Consider the following 12,353-nt stretch of genomic DNA (forward strand, 5'->3'; position numbering starts at 1 on the left):
GATTTCCTGGCCATATTTTACTTTCTTCCCTGGCCATCGGCATTCCTTGCTCCCCAGAACAGCGCGGGCTCTGAGAGATCAGGACTGCAGGGGAAACAGAGTTTGCATTTGTATCCTCTTCCCGGCTGCCTAAAGTGTCGCGGGTGGACCTGGAGCCTCGGGGTGGGTGAGGGATGAAGCAACCATTCATTACATCCCTGTCTGGAGTTTTCTGGCCATATCTTACTTCCTTCCCTGGCCATGGCATCCCTGGCTCCCCAGAGAGGCGCAGGGAGGGGTCAAGACTGCAGGGGAAACACGATTTGCAGTTGCATCCTCATCCCCGGCTTCCTGAAGTGTCTCGGGGGTGGAGGGTGTCAGGAGCCTGGGGTTCGGTGAGTGACGAAGCTGAGCTGGCACTTCTCCAGCCGGGATCCAGAAGGAGGTAGGTGGAAGGACCTGGGTTCGAGTCCTTCCTCCCAAGTTTACGTCTCTGGGTGGAGTGCGAGCGCTTCCATCTCCGGCTCGGAGCTCCTTGGACCCACGGCTTCGAGTGGTGTGGATTTAAGCTAAATGATCGGGGCGGGTGTGATGGGAATCACCGCTGGGGCCGGGACCTGGGGAGAAGCCAGGGCTTGATGACACGGGACAGCCGCCCACGCGCCCTGCAGTCAATCTTTCCCTTATTACTCGGACTCGGTCACGCAGGGAAGGGCACGGAGCAGCCGGTCTGGGCGGGCGCCCTCCGGGGAGGAGGGCGCGGGCGGGGCCGGGGGCCGCCCCCGGGGGGCGGGGCTCGCCGGGGCCGCTCCCGCCGGCCTTTGGGATCTCTCGCCAGAGGCCCCGGGAGTCCCAGTCTCCCAGCGCACTGTAATTGGCGGAGCGGAGGGCGCGCCGGCACGTGCCTGCCTCCCTCCTGCGCCCCGGGGCTGCTTCCTCGGGGCCGCAGCGCAGGCTCTCTCTCGGGGAGGGGAGGGCGAGGACACCGAGGAGGAGGAGGAGGAAGGAAATCGTCGCAGTCCGAGACTCTCTCCTCCGCCTCCTTCGCTCGGGGCCGGTGGCCACGGGCAGCGCCCACCGCCCCCCGGCCGGCCCGAGGTATGGAGAGCGCCGAGCTGGCCGTTCAGGTCGTGGGCACCTGGCTCGCGCTGGTGCTGAGCCTCATCCTCCTGCCCTCGGCGTTCGGAGTGTCGCTGGGCATCTCCGAGGTCTACATGAAGATCCTGGTGAAGACCCTGGAGGTGAGTGGGCCGGGGACCGGGAGCCGGGAGCCGGGAGCCGGGGGTCGGGGTGGACCTCGGTCCGCCACCATGAATCAGCAGCCGCGGAGGCGGCCGTAGTCGGGCCGCTGCGGAGGGGAAAGGAGCGGGGCGGCAGGAGAGCGCAGGGCTCGTGGTTGCCTCTCCCTGTTGTCTTGTAAAAGGTGACCCCTGAAAGACCTCGCGGTCCTGCCCCCCCCCCCCCCCCGAGTGTCCCTCTGTGATCGCTCACTGACCTGCAGATGACCGCCAGACATTCCCCTTGATTGTGCCGGGCACTGACTTCCACTTACCTGGCCTGCTTTGAAGTTATCCTCGCTTCATGTCTGATGCTAGTCTAGTTCCTCCTTTTCTTCCTGTAAAACACGTCTGAGGTTGACCCGCTTGTCTCTGATTCCGTAATCCCAACGCAAGCTGCGCTCGCTCACTTTATTCCTGACATTCTTCTCCCCTTCAGCCCACTTCCTTGCAGCTTCCTTAGGTGTGTTAGTCTCTTACTCACAGCTCTAAAGTCATTTGATATGTACAATGACCTCTTAAATCAGAGTTTTAATTACTGTTGATCACTTCCTTACCCATACCTGTTTCCCTCACCCCATTCCTGAAGTTCTCCCAGTTTGAATAATTATAATGACCCTTCTCCAAAACCTGCTCCCTCATTTCAACGTCACTGTTTGTCTTTGGTTTTCCCCTTTGTTTTTTTTTTCCTTTTTATTTGTTTTTTAATGTGTATGCCCTTGAGAACAAAATTGTTTTGAGAGCATAGGCTAAGCAATGCCCAAGAAAATAGAGTAGGTGGTATGTGGCACAGTGCCATCCACAGTTGCCTCAGGTGTAAAAAGTACTGCTTATTCCTCGATCAGATGATGAATGCCCAGGTCACAGAAGGCACTAAACTAATGTTAATTGATTTTTCCTCCATTTTTGTCCTTTCCCCACCAAAGTTTCTAGTAATATTGATTAGGGAGGAAAGAGCTTCACATTTTTCATTGGTAGGCAAATTTAATTTGTCTTGTTGAAGATCGTTGTCCAAGACCCCAAATCTATACGAGGCTTTTTTCTCTTTGCTCTGTGGCTTCAAGGGCTTGAATAGCCCAATATATACACTAGCTCAATAATTCTTCTGGATTCCCTTTGCTCCCCACTGTTTTGTCATATCCACCTTCAAAAGATGTTCTGCTGGTTTGCTCATCTCCAATCTGCCGAGTACCTTCTGTAACAGGAGACAAAACAGGGGTTTCAATGTCGGCGTCTTGAACAGGCTACTTTGAATTGTAAGTCGCTATGTGGATGCTAGCAAATTTATTAATTGCATTCGTATGAATTACAAAAGTTTGAAAGCAGCCTGACCCAGATGCCAAAATCAAAACGAGAGATGACAGCTATAATTTGAGTAAGTCTAACAATTTGTCTTTGGACAGTTTAAAAGAAAGGGAAACAGTAATTGAATTCCCAGCCCTTCAAAAAAGAAATTATTCCTCAAGTTTCCATTTAGTTAAATGCTGTGGATTTTAATTGACCAAACAACTAAATACAATGGTGTAGGTATGCATAATAAACTAAATATTAACTTGGTACTATGATATTGAATAATTCAACCGGTTGACAATGTCATGTTTTGTTATGAGACACCCTTCAGCTTTGAAAAAAAGTTATTTTGAAAGTGTGTGGCAGGAAAAATGACAAACCTATTCATTTGGAAACAGTAGTGGGATAGGATTGGATGTGAGCAAGCATCTTCCTTTGGGATTATAAATTCTCTTGAGGACTGGACAAATATCTGTGATGGGTCTTTCAGAAGAGCTTCTGGAGGATTAGTTTGGAGTTCTAAAACGGCTCTTTAAAGGAAATAAAAGGTGTTTGGGCCTTATCTCATTGATTAAAATGATGAAGGCCACTTGCAAATAATTGCTGAGCTTCCTCGGTGGAAGTTGTTTCTGAGTGAGGGGCATTGCATATTTATAAAATCACAGATTTGAACCAAAAAAAAGTTCTAGAAAAGAATGCCCCCAGATTGGTTTCTGGAACAGACTTGTTAACAGCTACAATGCATGTGATTTCCTCTAATCATGAAATATTTTAATCCTCTGTTCAGCTTAACTTCTATGGGGCACATTTTGGAGTTCTTTTTTCCAGTAGTCATGATAGTTTGAATTAACCTGTACTTACTTGGCTGAGCAGGCAAAATGATGAAATAATTGAAGGCTAGCTTTTAATAGAATAATCAATTTTCTAATTGAAGTACTGAAGATTTATAGAACACTCAAGTGCAGGTGGCATGTTCTTAAATGTTTGGTTTAAAATATTTAGCTAAAATATTCCGATATATTTCCGATATATATATAGCCCCTTATAACCCATTAATAATGATAGAAGCTTCTCTTTATGCCATGATACTTTAGGGAGAATTTTAGACAAAGTTTGCTGGTGAGTATTTAACAACTGGCTTTTTGGGCCATGACGTGTTTTTAAGTAATCTTATTTTCTCCATCATTTTCTCAAGATTAGATAATCAATAGAAAAATAAATCAAGTCCTGATTTGTTTTGTTGTTGATGTTTAGTCATTTTCAGTCATGTCTGACTTCTTTTTTTTTTTTTCTTTTTCTTTTTTTTTTTTTTGAGTGAGGCAATTAGGGTTAAGTGACTTGCCCAAGGTCACACAGCTAGTAAGTGTTAAGTGTCTGAGGCTGGATTTGAACTCAGGTACTCCTGACTCCAAGGCCAGTGCTCTATCCACTGCGCCACCTAGCTGCCCCATGTCTGACTCTTCTTGATCCCTTTTGGGATTTTCTTGACAAAGATAGTGGAGTGGTTTGCCCTTTTCTTCTCCAGATCATTTTACAGATGAGGAAACTGTTAAGTGACTTGCTCAGGGTCACATAGTAAGTGTCTGAGGATTTGAACTCAGGCCTTCCTAACATTAGACCTGGCACTCTAACCACTGCACCACTGAACAGCCCTGATTTGGAGCCTTTGCTGATTTCTAAGGTGTAAATGCTTACATTGAAAATTTAAGGAATTCAAGAGCCAAGATAATGGAGTGAAGGCCAGGACCCAACTGAACTCTCCCAATATTGCCCTCCAAACAACTTTAAATTGATACCTTAAATCAAATTTTGGAGTGGCAGTGCCAACAAAAGGTCAGAGGGAAACATTTTTCTAGCCTAACACTGGAGATCTGCAGGAGAGTTTTGTAACACTGGAGTGGGCTCAACACCTTGAGTGTGGCAGGAATACCAGTGCTGGGTCTTAGAGGTAGTCGCTGCAGCAATGCCCACACCCCAAAGGGAGTTGAACAACCATTCAGAAAGAGATTACAGGGCACTCTTTCGTGACTTTGGGTACAGCTGGCACTGATTGGTAACTCTATTGCTGTTCCATAAGCTGTTCTGGCTAACAGTTCCAGAATGGGGAGTAGCGCTTATGATCAGTCACAAGGGAGCAGATGCCTTGTAATGATTGGAATGATACCACCTGCTGGAGACTTACTGTAGAAAAGCTCTGCCATGAAGTGAAGGTCTTGGAGGGCAAGACCAGGAGTCTTTTCTTTGGCGTCAGGAAGTGACGTTTGCTGGTGGGAGGAAGAAGTGGGGAGCCTGGCGCTCTGACTGGGGCTCTTTCCTGGGGACTCTGGCGGAGAGCGGAGCTAGAAATGCACTCTCCCTTTAATAGATAAATATAGGCCTTTCTCTCTCTCTTTACCAAATTCTTATTCTCCTTAATAAATGCTTAAAAGCCTAACTCTTGCCAAAGCTTATAATTTATTGGCGACCACTCATTAGATATTTTAGGCAGACTAGCTAGAATTTTAGCCCTTAACAGCCTTGATCCTAGTTCCAGGGCCAAGAGGAGCTCGAACACTGGTGGCTGCAGGGGAGCAGGGGTCCTTCCTAGGTAAAGACCAGAGCACAGACTGGGAGAACAGTGACCATACCTCTCCCTGGATCACACCACCTTGGAAGCACTGAAAGTTTACTGATACTCCTCCACTGCCCCAGAACTAACTCTAAAAACAGTAGCATGAAAAAACCTGAAGCTTGGGATGGTACCTTCCCACCCCCAGGTGATCAGAGTCCAACTTTAACAGAAATTTCAAAGTGAAGAAATAGGTTGGGAAAATGAACAAGCAACAAGAACAAGAACTTGGTCATAAAAAGCTACTGTGGTGGCAGGGGAGATGAAGACATAAACTTAGAACATAACAGTGTGAAAAGAGTTACAAGCAAAGCTTTAAAGAAAAATGGTAACCAGATCCAAGGCCACTAAGGATTTCTGGAAGCATTAAAGAAAGAGATGAGTGATAGAGGAAAATTTGGGAAAATAATGAGAGTGATACAAGAAAATTATGAAAAGAGAATTAACAGCTTGGTAAAAGCTGCACAAAAAGTCACTGAAAAAAATATCACTTTAAAAACCAGAATTGGCCCAATGGTAAAAGAGGCACAAAAGCTCACTGAAGAAAAGAATTCCTTAGAAAGCAGAATTGGCTAAATAGAAAAAGAGGTACAAATGCTCATTGAAGAAAATAATTCCTTAAAAATAGAATCGAGCAAGTGGAAGGTAGTAATTCCATGTGACTTCAAGAAACAAAAGTCAAAAGAATTAAAAAAAAATAGAAGAAAATGTGAAATGTCTCATTGGAAAAAACAACTGACCTGAAAAAGAGATCAAGGAAAGATAATTTAAGAATTATTGGAGGTGGGGCAGCTAGGTGGCACAGTGGATAGAGTACTGGCCCTGGATTCAGGAGGACCTGAGTTCAAATCCAGCCTCAGACATTTGACACTTACTAGCTGTGTGTCCCTGGGCAAGTCACTTAACCCCTATTGCCCTACCAAAAAAGAAAAGAAAAAGAATTATTGGACAGTCTGAAAGCCATGATCAAAAAGAAAATCTATATATCATATTTTAAGAAATTATAAAGGTAAATTGCCCTGATATCTTAGATCCAGAGGATAAAATAGGGATAGAAAGAATCCACTGATTACCTCCTGAGAGATCCAAAAAATGAAAACTCTCAGAGATATTATAGTCAAATTCCAGAGCTCCCAGGTCAATATATGTATATATATTTATACATACACACATATATGCATATATATGTGTATGTATGTATGTATATATATATCTGTATCTGTATCTATATCTATATCTATCTATATATCTCTCTATATATATCTCAGCCAGAAAAGAAACAATTCAAATATCATGGAGCCACAGTCAGGATCACACAAGATTTAGCGGCTTTCATGTTAAGAGCAGAGGGCTTGGAATGTAAAATTCCAGAGGGCAAAGGAGCTAGGATTACAATCAAGAATAACCTACCCAGAAAAAACTGGGGGGTAGGATTGGGAAAAAATATATTTAATGAAATATAGGACTTCCAAGCATTCCTGATGAAAAGACCAGGGCTGAATAGGAAATTTTACATTCAAACAGAAGACTCAAGAGAAGCATAAAAAGGTAAACATGAAAGAGGAGCTCAATGGAGTTAAACTGTTTACATTCCTATATAGGAAGATGATACATCTAACTCCAAAGAACTTTATCATTATTAGGACAATTAGGGACCATGGGATTATGTTGGGATGATCTCCAAGAAAAGAATGTAGAGGTGAGAAAGAGGGGAGCATTAGAAGAAGCGGAAGGAAGTGGTCCAATGGGGCAAATGTTCTCATATAAAGGAGGTACAAAAGGAGGAGCTTCTAAAATGAGTATTGTCCATCTCACTCTCAATTGAAATTGGTTCAAAGAAAGAAAAATATATATACACACTTGTGTATAGAAATCAATTTTACCCAGTAGATAGATGAGAGGGGAAGGGGGATAAGAAGAAGGAAAAAAGTGATAAGGAGGATGATAGATTGGGGGAGGTAGTGGTTGGAAGCCAGACAGACTTTTGAGGAGGGACAGAATAAAAAGCAAAAGCGAAGGATAAACAGGAAAATGGGATAGAGGGAAATGCACAATTAGTGATCATAACTGAATGTCAATGGGATGAGTTAAGCCATAAAATAGAAGAAGATAGCAGAATTGATCAGAAACCAGAATTCAACAATATGTTGTATTCAAAAGACATACTGGCAACAGAAGGACACAAAGAATTGAAATTAAGGGCTAGAGCCGAGTTCATTATGCTTCAGCTGATGTGAAGGAGACAGGGGTTGGCAATCATGATAGCAGACAAAGAAAAAGCAAAATTAGACCTAATTAAAAGAGATAATCAGAGAAATTACAGTTTGCTAAAATAGATGATGAAGTAATCTCAAAAATTTTACAGCAAATTTCTCTTATAAAGGCCTCATTTCTCAAATATATAGGGGACTGAATTGAATTTATAAAACTAAGAACCATTCCCCAATTGATAAATCATCAAAGGATATGAACAGGCAGTTTTCAGAAGAAGAAATCAAAGCTATCTATAGTCATTTGAAAAAGTACTTTAAATCACTGTTGATTAGAGAAAGACAAATTAAAACAACTCTGAAGTACCACCTTACACCCATCAGAAATGACAAGTGCTTGAGGGAATGAGGGAGAAATAGGTATATTAATGAATTTTTCATGAAGTAGTGAACTAGTCCAACTATTCTGGAGAAAAATTTGGAACTATGACCAAAGGGCTATAAAACTGTATACCCTTTGATTCAGTGATCCTGCTGCTAGGTCTGTATATCAAAGAGATCAAAGGAAGAGCATATGTACAAAAATATTTAGAGCAGCTCTTTTTTTGTGGTAGCAAAGAATTGGAAATTCTGGGGATGCTTATCAATTGGGGAATGATTGAACAACTTGTGGCATAGGATTGTGATGGAGTACTATTGTGCTATAAGAAACAGTAATGGGGGTAGTTTCAGAAAAATTATGGCAAGGCCTATATAAACTGATGCAAAATGAAATGAGAAGAACTATGCACAGTAACAGCAGTGTTGTAAAGGTGATCAGTTGTGAAAGACATGGCTACTCTGACCAATACAGTGGTCCCAGACAATTCCAAAGGACTTCATGATAAAAAACAAAACAAAACAAAACAAAAAACCCACTATTCACAGAGAACTGATGAAGCCTGAGTACTTATTGGAGTTTAATTTTCTCACTTGATTTTTTGCCTTTTTTTTCTGGTGATTTGTCTAATATAGAGATGTGTTTTGCATGATTTCACATGTATAATTGATATATTGTTTGCCTTCTCAGTAGATAGGAAAGGAGGAGAGAATCTGGAACTCAAAATTTAAAAAGGGGGGCAGCTAGGTGGCGCACTGGATAAAGCACCAGCCCTGGATTCAGGAGTACCTGTGTTCAAATACGGTCTCAGACACTTAACATTTACTAGCTGTGTGACCCTGGGCAAGTCACTTAACCTCCATTGCTCCTCAAAAAACCCAAACCCAAAACCAAAACCAAAAAAAATTTAAAAAGAAAAGAATGTTAAAAAATAATACTTTAAAAAATATTAGCAACTGGATCTTCAGTTCAAGCTGATTCCAGTACATCCCTGATTTTTAGAGTTCTTTCTCTACATGGGGTAAAATTAATATTAAATGTCTATCACCAATGCCTACCTGGATTGAATATTTTATACTATAATTGGTTCAAATATGCACTCTGTTTTAATGTTCATTTCACTGTTTTTTCCTTCCTCATTGTTTAAATAGAAAATGAACATTGTTACACTGTCTTTTCCCAAACCTGGTATTTTTGAAAACCTGTGTCATCCTGTATCAAGTAGTGCTAATGAGAGCATGATTTCCTGAACCTTATTCCCTAGGAAGTTCTAAGTATTATGAATAGGAAATCTTTTAAAATGGTAATTGTGCTATTTTCTCTTCTAAAATATTAACTTTAATGGATCAAAATGTATCAAATACATGTAGCACTGTATTGACTTAAAACTTTCTTATTTTTGAACAGTGGGCCACATTAAGAATTGAGAGAGGCTCTCCAAAGGAATCTGCACTTAAAACCTCAGCTTCTGGTGGTAAGAGTATTACTATTGCTTTTATTTTCTCTACAGTTTACTCAAGATACTAGTGTGGTGCAAAGGAAACAATACCTGCCTTGTATAGATGTTATTTTATTTTATTATTTTATTTTATTCTTTGCCATTTTGTTCATAATTTTGTGGGTTGTATACAAAGATAGCATCTACCAATGGGCCACACATTCAGTTTTTTGATTGTAGGAGTGAAAAATGGTTAACTTACCTCTATGATCCCACTGGTTCATCTTGTTTCAAGGGACCTACATTCCTGAGATACCGACTGAACAGCTTACCTACCTGCTAAGAGATTCAAAGCTATGAATGGAATAATATCAGTTTGCTGTGACCAAACGCATATAACTAACCAGCCCCGCATGGCTGTTGTATGAATTTACTATTCTCCTCAAGGAAAGAATTTTTAGAGCTTGTTTAAAAAATAAAAAAAAAGCTCTGTAGGGGGTTGAAATGGTTTGGGGACATACATGGATGAAAAGAGTAACTGGATTTAGCATTTTGCACTTCAATAAAATGCAGTTTTCAGGGGCAGTGGATAAAGCACCGACCCTGGATTCAGGAGGACCTGAGTTCAAATCTGGCCTCAGACACTCGACACTTACTAGCTGTGTGACCCTGGGCAAGTCACTTAACCCTCATTGCCCCACCCCCAAAAAATAAATAAATAAAATGCAGTTTTCAGGTACTTTGCAGAGATGTGATAAAACCAATGGGGGGGGGCAGGGCAATGAGAGTTAAGTGACTTGCCCAGGGTCACACATCTAGTAAGTGTTAAGTGTCTGAGGTCAGATTTGAACTCAGGTCCTCCTGACTCCAGGGCCGGTGCTCTATCCACTATGCCACCTAGCTACCCCCTCTTCCTCATTGTTTAAATAGAAAATGAACATTGTTACACTGTTTTTTCCCCAAACCTGGTATTTTTGAAAACTTGTGTCATCCTGTATCAAATAGTGCTAATGAGAGCAAGATTTCCTGAACCTTACTCCCTAGGAAGTTCTAAGTATTATGAATAAGAAATCTTTTAAAATGGTGATTGTGCTATTTTCTCTTCTAAAATATTAACTTTAGTGAACCAAAATGTATCAAATACATGTAGCACTGTATTGACTTGGAAGTACCAGGCTTAATGTTTCCAGGTTGATTTTACTTCAAAATTTCCTTGACATCCCTTAACCCTGAATATAATTCCTTACCCCTGGTTGCCTTCTTTTGATCTTGCCCAAGCTTTCATAGGTTCCACTAATATATTTCAAGCTCCAAATTCCTAAGTCAGTTTGGGGAAAGTAACAATAGATTTTAAAACAGTGAAGTGAGCCATAAATCTAACTTTAAACAAGTAACTTCAAGTAAAGTAGGTTAGGGAGATCCACAACTTGCCAGGTTTTATTTTTATTTTATTTTATTTTTGGTGGGGCAATGGGGGTTAAGTGACTTGCCCAGGGTCACACAGCTAGTAAGTGTCAAGTGTCTGAGGCTGGCTTTGAACTCAGGTCCTCCTGGATCCAGGGCCAGTGCTTTGTGCACTATGCCACCTAGCTGCCCAACTTGCCAGTTTTTACCCAAGTGATTATAAGAGCATCAGGAATACATGCAGCTGTTCAAGGTTTGATGAATATTTCCCATAATTAGCTAGTAGGACTAAATAGGAGAAACTATTTTCCCTTTTTTGTTGCTTATTTTCCTATGGTGAAGTCTAAATGGCAAAAAGATTCATTGTAATTTCTTTGAGCAGGGTTATTTATGTGGGTTTTTCCCCCCATGTGAAACTGGGCGTTTTATCGGCAGAGAAATGTCATATTCCTCTTTTACCTCATTAACAATCATCTGCCCTTTAGCCAGTGTAGTTGATTTTGTAGCCAGCCAGTCAGCTGCTATTCTCATTCTCCATGTTGCAGTAACAGGCCGTTAACTGAGTGCAGCCTGTATTCAATTCAGTAGTTGTGTCACAATCTTAGTCTGGTAGGGGGTGATGAAATAACTACACTTAGCACACACACTTGACTAGTATAATCTGGCATTCAGAGTAGTGTTACTGAGACAATGCCAGAGATCATCTGGGCAAGTCATGGCTTCTGCTTTGGCCACAGATGGGCCAAAGGCCCTAGAGCTCTGTTGGGTTACCTCTGGGTTTGAATGCAGATGATTTTTACAGGGTGCTGAAGAGGAGAGATGAGATGACATAGTGGGATCATCCAGACCCGCCACCTCCCCCCCCCCATAATGGATGAGAAAAATGAGACCTAGAGATTTTAGAAATATTCTGACTTTTTGATGGTGGATTTACATGTATATCGCAACTAACTCTTGAACTAGATATTTTCTTAACTTCTAAAAACAGGGAAATTGTGGGTCCTTTGTGACTATACTTCTGTCTGTGGCAATATAGTTGTCCCTTCTACATTGTAATTTTCTCTATTGCAGTTTCAGTATATTGTGGGTCAGCATAAAAAATTAAATGGGAATTTTCGGGGAGTTTTGCAGAAGCCTCAGACAACTTGCAAAGGCTAGCCGATGACACAGAAAATGTTTTAAAACTCAGAAGTGCATAAAATATATGCATAGTATGATATAATATCAACATATTTTATCTTTTAACACCATAATAATTCAGATGTCTTTTCTGGTATGAAGGGAGGGTCAAAACATTTTATGCAGATTTTCCAGATTGCTGGGGGTTGGGGTGGGGTGTCCCAGTGCCATAACTTCCTTGAAGTGGAAGGGATAACTGTAATTCAGCTTTTTATTGTTTTAAAGTTTCAAAATGCTTGGGGCAGCTAGGTGGCACAGTGGATAAAGCACTCAGGAGGACCTGAGTTCAAATCCGGCCATAGACACTTGACACTTACTAGCTGTGTGACCCTGGGCAAGTCACTTAACCCCCATTGCCCTGCAAAAAAAAAAAAGTTTCAAAATGCTTCCTAGCCAGGATTCTATATAGGATGTGGGATGCAAGTATTCACTTTTTTACAGGTGAGGAAAATTGATGCTGAGCACTTAAGTAATTTGTCCTTAAATAATCTTTGTGGCTAGTAGATGTGAAAAATCAGTATTTGATCCCAAGACTCGGGATTCTAAGTTAATTTTCCTTCTGCTCTCTTTTTGTTGTTTCTGTGGGACT

The 12,353-nt window shown here is 41.7% G+C and overlaps 1 protein-coding gene across 3 annotated transcripts in view; it reads left to right on the forward strand.

The window, feature by feature from the left end:
- The first annotated feature begins 288 nt into the window (after window positions 1-288).
- GPAT3 (glycerol-3-phosphate acyltransferase 3) overlaps window positions 289-12,353 on the forward strand; it is a 66,442-nt gene continuing 54,377 nt past the window's right edge. The window contains exons 1-2 of one of the 3 annotated variants that reach the window (XM_043970078.1): window positions 289-424; window positions 9,151-9,217. Coding sequence is in view for 2 of the 3 variants with exons in the window: in XM_043970077.1 (XP_043826012.1) it covers window positions 1,080-1,220; window positions 9,151-9,217 (208 nt within the window). In the remaining variant the exon portion in view is untranslated. Of the gene's footprint in view, window positions 425-788; window positions 1,221-9,150; window positions 9,218-12,353 lie in introns of those variants that run through there. The other 2 variants (XM_043970077.1, XM_043970076.1) reach the window with 2 other exon arrangements.

Source organism: Dromiciops gliroides, chromosome 6 (assembly GCF_019393635.1).
Source record: "Dromiciops gliroides isolate mDroGli1 chromosome 6, mDroGli1.pri, whole genome shotgun sequence".
Taxonomy (NCBI): domain Eukaryota; kingdom Metazoa; phylum Chordata; class Mammalia; order Microbiotheria; family Microbiotheriidae; genus Dromiciops; species Dromiciops gliroides.